The sequence below is a fragment of the Macadamia integrifolia genome, unplaced genomic scaffold (assembly GCF_013358625.1).
Source record: "Macadamia integrifolia cultivar HAES 741 unplaced genomic scaffold, SCU_Mint_v3 scaffold2153, whole genome shotgun sequence".
Classification (NCBI taxonomy): Eukaryota; Viridiplantae; Streptophyta; class Magnoliopsida; order Proteales; family Proteaceae; genus Macadamia; species Macadamia integrifolia.
This window is the reverse complement of record NW_024868543.1, coordinates 33748-49078: the sequence shown is the minus strand read 5'-3', so window position 1 is coordinate 49078 and position 15331 is coordinate 33748. Positions and strand designations below refer to the sequence as shown.

Sequence of the window (15331 nt, the reverse complement as noted above, 5' to 3'; positions counted from 1 at the left end):
GACTTTCACCCATTTAATCAACCCAAATAATTAATTTAGCCCATAAATCCAACAGAGTTGGCCGTCATGGGTAACCCCTTCACACCAGCCAGCTTCAACAGACATGTTCTTCGTGGCATTAAAGAGGATATTCAAGAGATCGTCCCCTCTATATTGAAGATCTCCCCTCCTCCTTATGCTAATCTTCATGCGCTGCTTCTCAACCATGAAAGCATGCGCACTTCGTAAGCTGTCTGTTACTATTAGTTTTGACTTTGTTGCTCCATTTGCCAATACTACACAAAAGTCCTCCCGTTCCCCTGATGACAATGACACTTCTTCTGTTGGTCGTGGTTCATCTAAAGGTCATGGGGGGCAGTTTGGAAGTGGTCGTGGGGGTCATGGTTACTCTCCAGGGGGATGCTTCTGCACCATATGCCAGCATACCAATCACGCTACGAATACATGTTACTATCGGCCTCAATTGATGGCGCCACCCATGCACAATCCTATCAGCGCCAACCTCCCTACACCCCCACCATCCACTATGCCCAACATCCCCTTCTTCATTGTCCGCCCTATCACCCTCCACACCCATCCACTACCCTAACCTAGTATCTTGACACTGGAGCGACTCATCATGTTACTCAAGACATCTATGCTTTCTCCACATATGACTCCTATATTGGGGCGGACAATCTTCAAGTAGGTGATGGTAAGGGTCTTCCTATTACACATTTTGGTTCTAGTTTATTATCTTCTAATTCCCCTTCTCTTCTTTTTCTCTTATGTATTCTGTTACATATCCCGTCTATCTCTAAACCTCTCCTCTCTGTCCAAAAATTTGCTAAGGAAAATGGCATATTTTTTTTAATTTCACCCATCCTTTTTATGTGTCAAGGATTAGGTCACCAAAACGACTCTATTTTGGAACTAAGTAAATGGGGTCTACACGCCTTGGATTCGACTCCTCCCTTCTCTCCCTCCGCCAGTATTGCCGAATGAACACCATGGATGGTTAGCACTCCTGTTTAGGTCATCTGCATGAGCGTCTTCTTCGTCTGATGTTGCATCTACATAACTTGCCTTGTCAGTCTTCCAGTCTACATAATACTTTCCATGCTTGCCAACTAGGCAAAGCCAGTTGTCTTTCTCTTGGATAAACTAGTTCTCATAGTCATTTTCCTTTTGATTTGATTTTTAGTGATGTATGGGATCCTTCCCCAATGAATTTTTCTCAGAGGCATCGATTTTTTGTAATTTGCGTGTGTATTATCTATTTGGTTTTACCCCACTGTGCATACATCTGAAGTCTTTACTGTGTTTACTCAATTTAGAGCATTGGTTGAAAGCCACTTTTCTCGTACCCTAAAGGCTATCCAAAGTGAATGGGGAAGAGAGTATTGCACTCTTCCCACTTACTTTGCCAAGCTTGGCATTTCCCATCGCTTGTCTTGCCCCCATACCCATGAACAACAGGGCATAGTTGAATGGCGACATCACCATATTATGGAGACAGAACTCCGTGGTCTCCTTCTCCTACCCCTTACAGCACATTAACACCTTTTCCCACTCCACCATCTCTTTCACTCTTATCGTCGCCATCCTCTCCCCCCTCTCTGCACCCGTCCTTTAGCCGACCTATACCCCACCTCGCTTATCTCTTCTCCTCACACCCAAACTGGCCTTCAACTCCTCCATGACTTTCGTTACTCTGCTCATCCACTTATCCATGTCCCAAATGCAGCTCCATCCAAGGACCAACCCTTTCCATGCATTAGCTATTACCTCCGCATCCTCCCTAGCTTTGAACTTACATGCTTTTCCCAAGCTAACATAACCCTGAATGTGATTTGCCATGGCCGAGGAGTTTAACGCTCTTATTCACAATGATACATGGTCCCTGGTTCCTCCCTACCCTGACATCAATTTAGTAGGCTATAAATGGGTCTACAGTGTCAAGTGGAAAGCCGATGGAACCTTGGAATGTTACAAAGCTCACATGGTTGCCAAGGGGTTCCATCAACAACATGGTGACTACAACGACACATTTTGTCCTGTGGTAAACCAATCAACCACCATCTGCACTATCCTCTCCATTTCTGTCACTCAGGCTAGCCCATATGGCAACTGGACTTGTATAATATTTTCTTACATGGCCTCCTAAATAGGAAGTATATGTCTCAACCCCAAGGCTTTAGTGATTCTAACCACCCCAACTATGTTTGCAGGTTACATTGGTCACTAAATGGTCTCAAATAGTTGCACGGGCATGGTTTTTGCACCTTACTTAGTTCCTTCTTCAGTGTGGATTCATAGCCTCTCGAACCGACCCCTCCTTATTCATATATTGACATGCTAATTAGGTGATTTATGTTCTAATATATATTGATGACATCCTCATTACGAGTAACACTCCTATGCAAGTGATCCATCTGCTATCTCGGTTGTCTAATGAATTCCCCATTAAGGATCTTGGTCATTTAAGCTTCTTTTTGGGTATTGAAGCACTTCCACACTCACAGGGGCTATTGCTCTCTTAGTCTCGATACATCTCTGATTTGCTTCAGTGGGCTAGGATGACTGACTGCAAGGGGGTGAAAAACCTTATGGCTATAACTGCAAAGCCTAACTCCACAGGGGGTAATCCTTTTCAGATCCACCAAGTATCGCTCTATTGTGAGAGCTCTGTAGTATATTACTTTAACTCGGCCAGAAGTTGCATTCTATGTTAGTTGTGTTTGTCAATATATGCATGCACCAACTGAGTACAATTGGGCTTTGGTCAAGCATATTCTCCATTATCTACATCAGACTCATTCCATGGCTTACTTCTTTAACGATCACTGGGGTCCACTCTATAAGCCTTTACAGATGTTGATTGGGCTGGCAATGGAGATGATCGAAAATCAACTAGTGGCTATACGGTGTTCTTGGCTCAAACCTTATCTCTTAGGATTATCGAAAGCAGAAAATCGTCCCTCGATCCTCCATTGAGTCTAAGTATAAAGCTCTAGATGATACCATTGCTGAGCTCATCTGGCTTGGTTGTTGTTTAAGGAAATTGGGTATCCTTTCAAAGGGCCACTCATATTGTGGTGTGACAACATTGGGGCGACCTATCTCTCAACCAACCCAGTCTTCCATGCTTGCACCAAACATGTGGAAATTGATTTCCACTTTGTCCGTGATCGGGTTGCTAAGCATCAGCTATACATTCAGTTTATCTTTACAAATGATCAAATTGCTGTTATTTTAACAAAGGCTCTTCCTACAACTAGTTTTCAGTTTTGAGAGAGATAAGTTGAAGGTCTGTGGTCACCATCCTTCCGTTTGAGGGGGTGTATCGAAGCACAACTCATTACAACTCATCATACATGCATAGAAAGGGCAATCTCTAAGGAATCCTATGTGATCTTTAATTCTATTCACCTACCATATTTCACACATGAGATAATGAGTGTATTTGGTATTTACAAATTGTACAAGAATTGTAATCCTAAAGGCAATATCTGACTAGGGCTTGATTCTCTCTTGTATATAATATACTCTACGGATTTAGAGCAAACTTGGATACTGAAAATAGATTTCATTAACCTTGTGTGTTAATAGTAACTATCCATTTGTGGTGGAAAGTTGTCTCCACATATGGGTAGAGAATCCAGACTCTAGAATACTTAAGTTTATATGTATATAAAACATCCTTGATGCACCATAGTGGATAGTGAATCACCATGCAACATTTAGAGGATAGGCAGAAAGCTGTTTAGTGCTATTTAAATATTTCTTTGCAAGTCTACTCACTAATGAGACAATTAGGGTTAAGACTGAACTTTCTCGTTGAACCATAAGTTAAAAGACAGATTATGAGCAAAAATATTCTTCTTAGACACTTCAATAATTTTTATTTTTGGTAAATAAACTTCTATTCATGGAAGCGAGCAAAGCTTGAAGTTGCTGAATTACAAAATTCCTTCAACCACAGAGTGGAAATAAGCTAAACCCTCCAGCTCGGCACAGACAGGGCCTTCCTAGCTAAGGAGTCAGCTTCAAAGTTTATCTTCCTACGAGTAAAATGGAAATTACAATCTTGAAAATAAGAATGAACTATGTCCACCACAGGCTGAACATATAGAGTAATCGATGTGCTCCCCCTCGGCGATTTAAGGGCATTACTCTTTGCTATCTGATTCCACAAGAATGTTGTCAAATAACTCAAAGATTGCTTCTAACAACCCACTTTGTACCACCAAAGCTTCCCTCAGGAGGCTAGAAGAAAAGTCTAAGGCCTTGGAAATTGTAATGCATATGTCCCTGGTGGTCTTTAACATTGAAGCCAATACCTCCCTGAATAGTTTACACTGTTACAATATGAGTTTAATTGAGAGGTTTCTATGCGATAACCCAGATCAATATGGGATCCCTAACCTATCTTTTCCTATATATAGCTAATGTGACCTAGCACTTCATGTTCGATCAATCTAGTTACAGACCAATGCTATTGTCATTATTAGAATCTTAAGAATGTTGGAAAAACGAACTTTTATCTCACATGTGTGCAAATTAATAGAGATACACAACAAGAAAAATATGTAAAGAATAATAATACGGATAAATTAAACTCAAGCCAAACCATAGAAGAACACACCAACTTTTATGTGGAAAACCCTTCCGTGGTGAAAAAGAAAAGCCACTAGATATAGTCAAGACAAAACCTCCACTTTGTAGATAATGGGATTACAATTATCCTCTCTAGTTAAACTAGAGGCTACCAAGAATTAAGAGAAATAACACTCTTGGATATCAAAGTATTTCTCACCAAAACAATAGATGGATTTACTGTACTCACACCTCAATACTGGCAAGAACAAATACATGAAGAACTTCCCTGTAGTAGGAAAACGTCATAGAATCTGTCATGTATAAGGAATAAAGTATCCAAAAAAATCTCTTCTTTTTTTTTTTTTCTTCAGAAACATAAGTCACGTGAGATATTGCAATCCCTCATACGGCTCAGAAATGAAAATGAGGGAATGAGAGGGGTAAAACGCTCTTATCCCATTTTCCATTTTCATATAAACATTGATAAAGAATGTGAGAGACCACCCTCCTCGAAGGAGGTTTGTGTTTCATTGTCTTAAAGCAAAGGATGTGCCCAAAAAATTCTCCCTCTAACTCATGAGGAGGGATCTGCCACGCCCAATCCTGCCCTGCTTCAGTGAAAGTCATGTTTTACCTTAGGTAATGCTTTTGTTATCATATCTGCACTATTATTGTCATTATGGGTCTTCGTCAGTTCTATAAGATTCTGTTATAAAACATCCCTAATCTAGTGAAACCTATATCAACATGATTGGACTTGTAATGGAAAATAGGATTTTTACTTAAGTGGATAACACTCTGACAGTCACAATGAACAATGTACTTGTCTTGCTTCAAGCCTAGTTCTTGAAGGAACTGCTTTATCCATAAAATCCCCTTTTAGGATTCTACTACAACAATATACTCAACAATAGTTGATAATGCCACATACCTCTAGGAGTGACATGACACTGCTCCCCTTGCAAAAGGAAACATATACTCAGATGTAGACTTCCTTGAGTAAACATCACCTGAAAAAATCAACATCTATGTGTCAATGCAATATAGATTTATCACGTCCAAAACCCAAATATGCATTTGATGAACCTCTAAGATACCTCATAAACCATTTAACTGCTTCCCACTACTCTTTGCTAGGATTGTCAAGAAATCAATTCACAATTCCAACTGCATGTGCAATATCAGGTCTTGTACACACTATGGCATAAATCAAACTTCCTATAGCTGATGCGTTGGGAGTTTTCTTCTTCTCTGCTATTCCTAGCTCAGTTGAAGGGCTCTATTCATTTCTCAATTTAAAGTGATTTGCAAGAGGAAAATTGAATGACTTTGCTTTATCCGTATTGAAGCTTTCAAGCACATTTTGTATGTAGATAGCCATATTTTTACCGCTTTTCTATCACTAGAGAAATTCATGCCTAAGATTTGTTGTACCTATCCTTTGTCCTTCATAAGGACATGCTCAATTCCTTCTTTAACTTGTCAATTTTGCTGAAGTCCTTTCCAACAATCAATATAGAGTAAAAGAATGATAAAACCACCTTCTAAAACTTAACAATTACATAACGACTTAATGTCGTTCTATTGTACCTATGACCACTATGAATGAATAAACCTTCTTGTACCTTTGACTTAATGTTGTTCTGTTGTACCTATGACCATTATAAAAATAGGCCTTGGTGCCTATTTTAAGTTGTACAAATTCTTCCTTAACCTGCAAACTACGTACCCTTGACTTTGAAACATTTTTGTTGTTCCATGTAATTCTCTCCCTCTAAATCACCATGGAGGAAGACTATCTTTAAATCAAGTTGTTGAATTTCTAAATTCATGCTTGTAGCTAGACCCAACACAACTCGAGTGGATGACATCTTCACTACAGAAGAGAAAAAATCTCTTCAAATTCAATGTCTTATTTTGTCAAAACCCTTAATAACCAGCATTGACTTGTATCTTGGTTGTGAGCTATTCTCTTCTCTCTTCAACTTGAATACCCATTTGTTTCTTAATGACTTTATCTTTATGTAGATTTACCAAATCATACATATGGTTCTTATGGAAAGAATCCATCTCCTCTTGCATAGCTTTAACCACTTAACTTTATATTCGTTGGCCTTTATTTATTCTACAAATAAATTGTTAGAACCTAAGCATTTTGTTTTATTCTGAATAGCTAGACATTATGATCCATGAAAATTCACATGTTTAAACCTTTTTTCCTTGCCATAAGAAAGAAAGAATTGTGTGAATTATGACTCAATAAATCAAATGATACTAATATTATTTTTTAAGCATCTTGTGGGCTTAATGGCTTGAGCAGCCTGATGCATCAATAAATTGCTATAATGGTTGAATGTAGCTAGAGAGCATTACAAGATATTCATTTCTTTTGCTAATTTATTCCACTATGAAATTTAATTATACACAATTTATTGATGTCTTGCTACAAAAGATGCAGTAGTTGAGTAACGCAACATTATTTTTAGTCTATGTTGTTTTAAGAAGGCAAAGCATAATCATATACTAATAGAGCTTTTCGATAGTTGAATGTAATTAATGACTTATCTACAAAGTTCTAGATAATTTAAATTATATGAAATTATGGGTTTTATAATTTATTTTCTTTCATAATATTGCAGACAAAACAAATACATTTGCTATAGTGCTTGGAGTAGCTTTGGGAACATGTACAATCATCCTGGTTGCCACTGCATACACATTGTATTGATCCATGGGAAAACAAAAAGGTGAAGTATATAAATTACCTTCGTTTATATTAAAGGGGAAAAGATGGGCACACCTATAATTGTGGCCTTACAATAATTTTTTTTTTGTATCCTTTCAAACATCAAAATCAGGGATACATAGAAAATTGTCAAATACATCTGATACGGTTAAAGTCAGCGACGGTTTTCCATCCTCTCTACAAACAAATTTCTTAAAAGATGGTTTACAACATGTAGATGATCCAAAACTCCAATTTTCTCATGTATGACATGGAGAAGATCAAGAACTCCAATTATTTGACTTTGATAGTGTCAAAATGGCTACCAACAACTTCTCATTTTGCAACAAAATAGGAGAAGGAGGTTTTGACATTGTTTATAAGGTAACTTTTTAACCTAGAAGAATATATAATATATGAAATGGAAAGTCTTTTGGAAAACTTTTTATGACTTCATAATTAATCTTTCAGGGGAATCTATCAACGAGACAAGCTATAGCAGTCAAAAGACTTTCAAGAACTTCAGGACAAGGAATGACAGAGTTCAAGAATGAAATTATGTTAATTTCTAAACTTCAACACAGAAACCTTGTCAAACTTGTTGGTGTTTGCATTGAAGGAGAAGAAAAGCTTTTGCTTTATGAGTACTTGAGCAACAAAAGCTTGGATAAAATCCTATTTGGTAAGTTTGTTGTTGCACTTCTTAATTCCTTATTTATTGATAGTTTAGCAGATTATTTACTAGGTGAAATTGAACATTGTTGATAGACCCATCAAAACAAGCAGAATTGGATTGGACTAAGCGCTTTAGGATTATCAAGGGAGTTGCCTGTGGACTACTTTATCTTCATCGTGATTCTCGGTTAAAAGTCATTCATCGAGATTTGAAGGCAAGCAATATTCTCTTAGATGAACACATGAATCCAAAAATTTCAGATTTTGGCATGGCAAGGATCTTCGGCTGGAAGCAGGATCTAGCAAATACTAATAGAGTGGTTGGAACATAGTAAGTATGAAGTCTATTTAATCTTGACTTAAAGACAATTAATAGTAATTGAAGGACCATTTAAAGAAAGTGTTTCCATACTCCAAATCTAACCTTAATTGTACTCTCCTAATTGTCTTAAGAGACTAAGCTTTACTATGTTAAGATGTGTTATTGAATGCTTCATGCAGTGGCTACATGGCACCAGAGTATGCCTTGGAAGGGGTATTTTCTGAAAAATCTGATGTCTTCAGCTTTGGTATCTTGTTATTAGAGATTGTGAGTGGAGTAAAAAATAAAAGCTTTTTTCATGATGAACAACATCTAAGTCTACTGGGCTATGTAAGTTACATTTTAATGCCCTTTTCTTATGCTATTTTTAAGTGATCATTTAATTTTTCATCTTGAATTCTCATTTTGACATTTGAGAGCATTTCATTTTCAGGCTTGGCAATTATGGAATGACGGCAAGGGAATGCAATTGGTTGATCAAAGAGTAATTAATAGTTGTGATCAACTTGAAGCAATGAGATGCATCCATATAGGGCTCCTATGTGTGCAAGATTACGCGGTGGACAGACCAACTATGTATAAAGTAGTTTCCATGCTTACTACTGAAACAACTCTTACTCCTCCAAAAATGCCATTATATATTCGTGACATGACTAACGTTAGTTTGGATTCATATGGTAGTGATCTAAACTCTACAAATGAATGTACGATAACAGTCATTGAGAGCCGATAAGTAGCATGCTTGCTTATGTTGTATGTACCCTTTTATTTTGTTTGGGATGTATACTAAAACATGTGATTTGGTTATGAATGAATATATTTTCTTTCTTTTTTCTCATGACACTCAATCTTTATATCATTGAATTTCAAAAGTTTCTTTTTTCTGAAATCTTCGAACACTATTGTGAAAAATACCCTTCATGGTTAATTGATGAAAGCTATATGCTGGAACATCAGGGGCTTTAATGGCCCTAAAAGGCATTGAGTACTCAATGATCTCCTTAAAAAAATCTCATGCTTAGGTTTGTATCCTTTTAGAAACTAAAGATGAGGATGTTAAGATGGATGTGCAATAGAAATAGGAAGGATAAAGTAAGGAATGAACATATTAGAGCTTATTTGAGAGCTGCCCCAATCAGTAACAAGTTCTGAGAAAGTTGTTTGATGTGGTATGGCCATGCCCAATGGAGGCCTGAGAGTGCCTCAATAAGGATGAGTGATCTGATTCCAATTAAAGGAGCTAAAAGAGCGAGGAACAAGCCTAAAATGACCATAGAAGAAGTATGAGGAATGACATACAGTGTCTAGGTCTTGTCTTAGGCGTATGACCACAAATAGAGCCGGTTGCAGGGTAAAGATCCATGTAGCCAACCCCATTTAGCCGAGATTTTCTAACTTGCTAGTTCTAAGTTTCTTTTATTTTACTTTCATTTTACCCATTTTTCATTTCTCCTATTTGTTTTTTCTTGGATCCATATTATCGACCCCATTAAGTTGGGATAAGGCTGAGTTTATTGTTGTGTGTTTTTAGGAACTAAATTGTAAGTTGATTCTATTTATTCCATCTTCAAGCTTTTTATTTCTGGGCTATCCTCATAATGGTTCCCCTTCTTCCCCTGTTCATATTTGGGTGGGTTCGAAAATTTTTCTTCTTTGGTAAAAATCAATCAAATGGATCCTCAACACATCCCCATGCCTATTAATTTGCATAGATTATCCGCTTCTTATTTATAGAAATAATAGGGCTGAAGATAGGAGAAGTTTGTTTCACACAATTGAAGCTCTTGCTTCAATCAGCTTGAGGATTTTAATAGTTACATTTTTAATCTATGTCTCCTAGACCTAAAATGGAAGGGAAAGGTCCTTTCTTGGTGTAATGACCAATTGAGTTTGAGAAGATTTTATAGGAAATTGGATGGAGCTCCGGTTCATACTGCTCAAGTGGATATTCTTAGACATTTTAAAGTAGTTGTTTTTGTTATAACTTTTATGTGGGCTTAACTGATACTGATTGATCTATTAGGCCTAAGTAGTTATAGACCCACTCCAATTTGAAAACTCCTAGCCCTTCCCATTGTGGGAGTTGAATAGAGTTTTAGGGATTCCATTATAAATAGAATATTGATGGCCCTGCAATTATTACTTGCACAACTTATTATTTGGGAGCAATGCTTTCTCACAAGAGCAAGTGCATAGAGAGAAGAACCCTAGAGTAAGAGATTGTAGAAGATCTCAGTAGAGGGACTCCAATTGTGTAGTTCTTTGTTCGTGAGCGTACCATTGATCTTGATTTAGGGACTACGCCCACGCTCAATGGGTATGTAGTTAATCTCTTTTATGGTTTGTATTTGTATTCTAGACAATATGGGATTGTTCATATGATTTTATGGAGTAACATCCCTAACAGTTGATATCAGAGCCAATCCTATGGTGCTAGAATTAAGAAAAATCAATTAAAAACAATTTTGTGTAAGGTTTGAGTTTCAATTCATAAAATTCGCCATTTTACCATTGTCTAGAGTTTCTAGATGTAAGAAATTTCTACATAAAAGTTATAGGAGACAAGGAGACCAACCTAGTGGTAGGTGGCACATCATTAAAATCTGCTAGATGTGCCGCTATGCACAATCGACAGTCGGTGATCAGAGGAGAGAGAAAAACCAAATTCTAGTAGCATACTTTAAATTGACCGTACAAGCTCGTACGGATTAATTTTTGAATGCGATTTTTTATATTGGATTCATTTTTCTATGCTCTTTAATTTGATATGCAACATGACTATGTTAGGTGATCATAGGGACCTGATTTGGAAAATTTTCCATATGTGGTACTTTTGACATATTCTGTTAAACCATTGTTAAATCAGTGACTTTGATCAAAACTTTAGTGTATCATGGCTTGCATACTAGTAGTAAAATATAGCTAAGGTCTGGTATAAGACCCTAATTTTATTTGCAATTAAATATGCTTGTATACTGTATAATGAACCTAATCCACAAATATAAGTTGCCAACTATAATTACAAGCTATTGCAGTGAAATGGATGGAACCCACCAAAGTGATAAAATCCAAGGTTAGTCCAATGGGTCTGTAACTCAAAGATTTTTTTTTATTTTCAAAGACAAAGAAAATGATTAGTAGTAAAATAGGTAATGCTCGCTGAAAGGCTACATTATCAAAGATAAGCATAAATGCAAGTGCACTATAGATAGACTTTAACGTAGAAGTTGTTATTCACCTAAAGGTGGTGGTAATGTTTGAAAGTTGAAGAGCTCCTATAGTCATTGTAGTTTTTTACTAGACAATGCATTCCAGGCCCAAATGTTAGGAATATAGTTGCAGTTGATACTCTGATTATGTTTAATGATTAGTGATGTAATATTGTTTTTAATTTCATTGATGTTACATGCTTATGATGTCGACATGTCATAGTTGTATGTTAAATCGATTATCTTTTCTTGTGTTGAACTATTGAACTAGATGTCTTTAAAAGTGGCTTAAGGATATGGAGGTGTACATTTATTTCAAGAATCTAGATTTCTATACTAGGAAAATCAAACCAAAAGTTTGGTATTATGCTTTTAAAGCAAAGAGTTTTACTCTAAAAGGTATTAGACAATTGATCAATACAATAGGGTGGATAAGTGTTATATGACTATAACCATAGGTTATAGGTTTATTTCATGTGTTATTTTTTATAATGCAATTGGAGCAATTTGGATTGGTTGCATTGGATTTGTATCAGTTTTGATCAATCCAATACCAAGTTCTCATACACTACCAATGTTTTTGAAAACTGGTTTATGATCATTAATTGATAAAAATATTTGGTTTTCTTTAACTTTAGGTCTATGTAAAAAGTTTTGATGTATTTCACATATGAACGAATTTTTGTTCCAATAAATGGATTATTTTATGATTGGTCGAACCACGTGGGAGGATAGAATTATAGATCTTAAGTTGTTTTATGTGGCTCTACCAGTGGGAGGATAAATTCCATGTACTAGGTTGCTTTTAATGCAAAAGGACTGTTTTGAAAATCATTTTTTGATTTGTTTCAGAACAATTTAAAATTTTTGCATTGGTTTATCATTATCATGATATTAGAAAATTATTTCTAACTAGAGTATGCAGAAAATGCATATCCATGTCATTATGTGCTTGCATGTCATGCTTGAAACATCTTAAAATAAATAGATATATTAGAATTAAACTGGGTATGACCTTTTGCATATGCTATGCTGCACAATACATTTTTAGGAAGCTAGCTATGAAAGGGTTGAGTGGAATCCACCAAAATTGCACGTCATATTCTTTCATAGTTTTTCCAAGCACAACAGAGTTGGTACATTTGCCCAAAGGTGATGTCACCCAAGTTAAAGAAAATACATGTATGGAAAGGACAGTAATCTAGAGGCTTCTAAGCCCAAAGGTGATAAAAGTATTTATATTTTCACAGTAAATTTGGATTTATAAGAGAAACAATGCATTTTTAGCTCAAAGGATAGGAATGTAGTTACGATTGTGACTTTTGCGTAATTTATTTGCTAGATGGACATTACATTTTCTAGCCCAATTTTTTGGTGTGTATGTTTCATACCTAAGATTTGCTTAGGGTTACTTGATTTAGTTTCAGCTCTTAGGGGACCCAAACCAATTGCTCTTGTTAATCAAAGCACAGCTGAAAGAACATAGGGACAATATTGCTACCCTATAAAATTCTATAATGATTTTAGAGTTATTTTAGAATGATTTTTGTCCTAAATCTTGTTCTCTAAATTGTTTATATACATTTATGCTTCATTTTGTTTGTGTTGTCCTTGGTTGTAAAAGAAACATATTAAAGTATATACTTCGGTACATATATACATCTCAAATGAGAAAAACATGATAGGAATGAGTGAAATCCACCAAAGTGGTACATTCAGCTTTTTTTTTTCCTTCTAACGACGGGTATTCAGGCCTTTTGGCTTGACTAATCCCGCAAGCCCATACTAACCTTACAACTGCATGGACCGGGTCATATCGGGGTTGAATGAAAACCATTTAACTTTCACTAAAAGCAGTGAAGAACACCAAACACCTCCATGTGAGTGGCCCAAGGTGTGCCTAGTGGAAGTCGAACTCAGGACGTCTGAGTTTGTTGCTCCCGTGGTGCATTCAGCTTAATTTTGTGTTTCCCAATGTAAATGTGACATTTACCCAAAGGTGATGTTTCCCAAGTTTATGGATAAAGTGCTCAAAAGCCATGCTTTTTTGACATTGATGCTATTAAGGTTTTCGATATGCTTGGTTAGTGGGAGCTTTACGCTCATTTAATCAAAGATATCATATTGGTGATAGCCAAAGTCTGAATGTGGCACTTCTCACAGTTCATAGGTGGTAAAAGCCAAAGTTTAAAGGCAGTGTCAGTAAAAGTTTATTCGTAGTGCTTAGCCAAAGTAATTAGTGATAAGCCAAAGTAATTGATGGTAAGTCAAGGTAATGGGCGGTATTTAGCCAAGGTTCATGATGCATGGCGGTATAGTCACAGATATCTAACATATTCATATCTAACGATTTTCTACAAAGTGGTGGCGAAACGTATAACTTGTACAAATCTTTCAATTTTTCAATTCGATCTAATCCATTCATTTGTAGAGCTATTTACTTGATCACAAACATTTCTGGAACACCTCTAACAGATGGGCAAATAGTCAATTTTGATTAGCCAAGATTCATGATGTATGGTAATATCTAGCCAAAGTTTGTGATTTATAGCGTATATATCCCAAATCCAAGGAAGTGGTGGTTTACCACAGGCGGTTTGTCAAAGTTTATGATTTATAGTGGTATTTAGCCTAAATTCATGGAACTGGTGGTTATCCACAAGTGGTTTGCCAAAGTAAGATACTAATTCAAGAAAATGGGAGTTTGCCTCAATATTGATTGATGTCAAAGTTCATTATCTGTGAGGTTTTCAAGGTAGGCTGGCTTTTAGATCAGGAAATGACCTATAAGGAAGGAGATATTTCATGTGATAATAGTTATGATATCAATTCCTTATATACAAGGTTTATAGGTGATTTTGAATTAATGATTTTCTATTGTTTGTAGCATTTGATAGTTATATGTCGTATAGTGAGGTGTATTTTCTACTATTGTTAACAGTAAAGACTATTGATTTGATCAAAGTTTGTTTGAGTGACGCTGAGTCTTGGGATTATTTGGCTAGGTGTCAATGGAAAGACATCAATATTAGTGTAGTCCAAGCGGGAGCTTGTTATGACTTTTATCTGGGCTTAACTGATACCAATTGATCTATTGGTTTAAAAAAGTTATAGGTTCACTCTAATTAGGAAACTCCTAGCCCTTTCCATTGTGGGGAGTAGAATAGTGTTTTAGGGATTCTATTATAAATAGAATACAAATGGTCACTGCAACCATTACTTACACAACTTATTGTTTGGGAGCACTGTTTTTTCATAAGAGCAAGTGCATAGAGAGAGGAAACCCTATAGTAAGTGGCTGCAGTAGATCTCAGTAGATGGACTCTAATTGCGTAGTTCTTCATCATTGTTCGTGAGGCTACCATTGATACTGGTTTAGCGAGTACACCCAAGGTCAACAGGTATGTGGTTAATCTTTTTTTATGATTTGTACTTATATTCTAAACACTATGGGGTTATTTATATAATTCTATAAAGTAGAATCCCTAACAATTCTTCTCTCGGATCATAACCCCACCTATCTCTCCCTTATGGGAGAGAGACTTTGGTCAAAGCCTTTCAAATTCTTTAATGCTTGGGTTAATAGGGAGGGTTTCAAGGAGCTTATCAAAGAAGGGTGGGAGGAGGCAATTCCAACTAGTGTTAATCCTTACTTTGCTCTTAAATTGAAAAATGTCGAAACAAGGTTACGAGAGTGGAATAGATGGAGTTTGGTAATGTCTTAGACAACACGAAGCTTTTAGAGACTAGGTTCTTGACTATCTAGCAGGCTAGTAGCCTAGCTCTTTTGAATATTTTGTTGGCCATGGAGGAGAAAGA

The 15331-nt window shown here is 36.4% G+C and overlaps 1 protein-coding gene across 1 annotated transcript; it reads left to right on the top strand.

Annotated features, from left to right (window-relative positions):
• Nucleotides 1–205: 205 nt before the first annotated feature.
• On the top strand, nt 206–9036 carry LOC122065912 (putative G-type lectin S-receptor-like serine/threonine-protein kinase At1g61610). The gene is made up of 6 exons (XM_042629732.1): nt 206–383; nt 7578–7690; nt 7778–7988; nt 8075–8312; nt 8483–8633; nt 8737–9036. Exons 1-6 carry the CDS (start codon nt 206–208, stop codon nt 9034–9036), a joined length of 1191 nt encoding a protein of 396 aa, XP_042485666.1.
• Nucleotides 9037–15331: the final 6295 nt, after the last annotated feature.

Bases quoted from the DNA above. Each gene is read 5' to 3' on its own strand.
- LOC122065912 (XM_042629732.1), top strand. From the start codon at position 206: ATGAAAGCATGCGCACTTCGTAAGCTGTCTGTTACTATTAGTTTTGAC. The intron at 7,691-7,777 runs GTAACTTTTTAA...TTAATCTTTCAG, and splicing joins GTTTTGACATTGTTTATAAG to GGGAATCTATCAACGAGACA. The intron at 7,989-8,074 runs GTAAGTTTGTTG...CATTGTTGATAG, and splicing joins CTTGGATAAAATCCTATTTG to ACCCATCAAAACAAGCAGAA.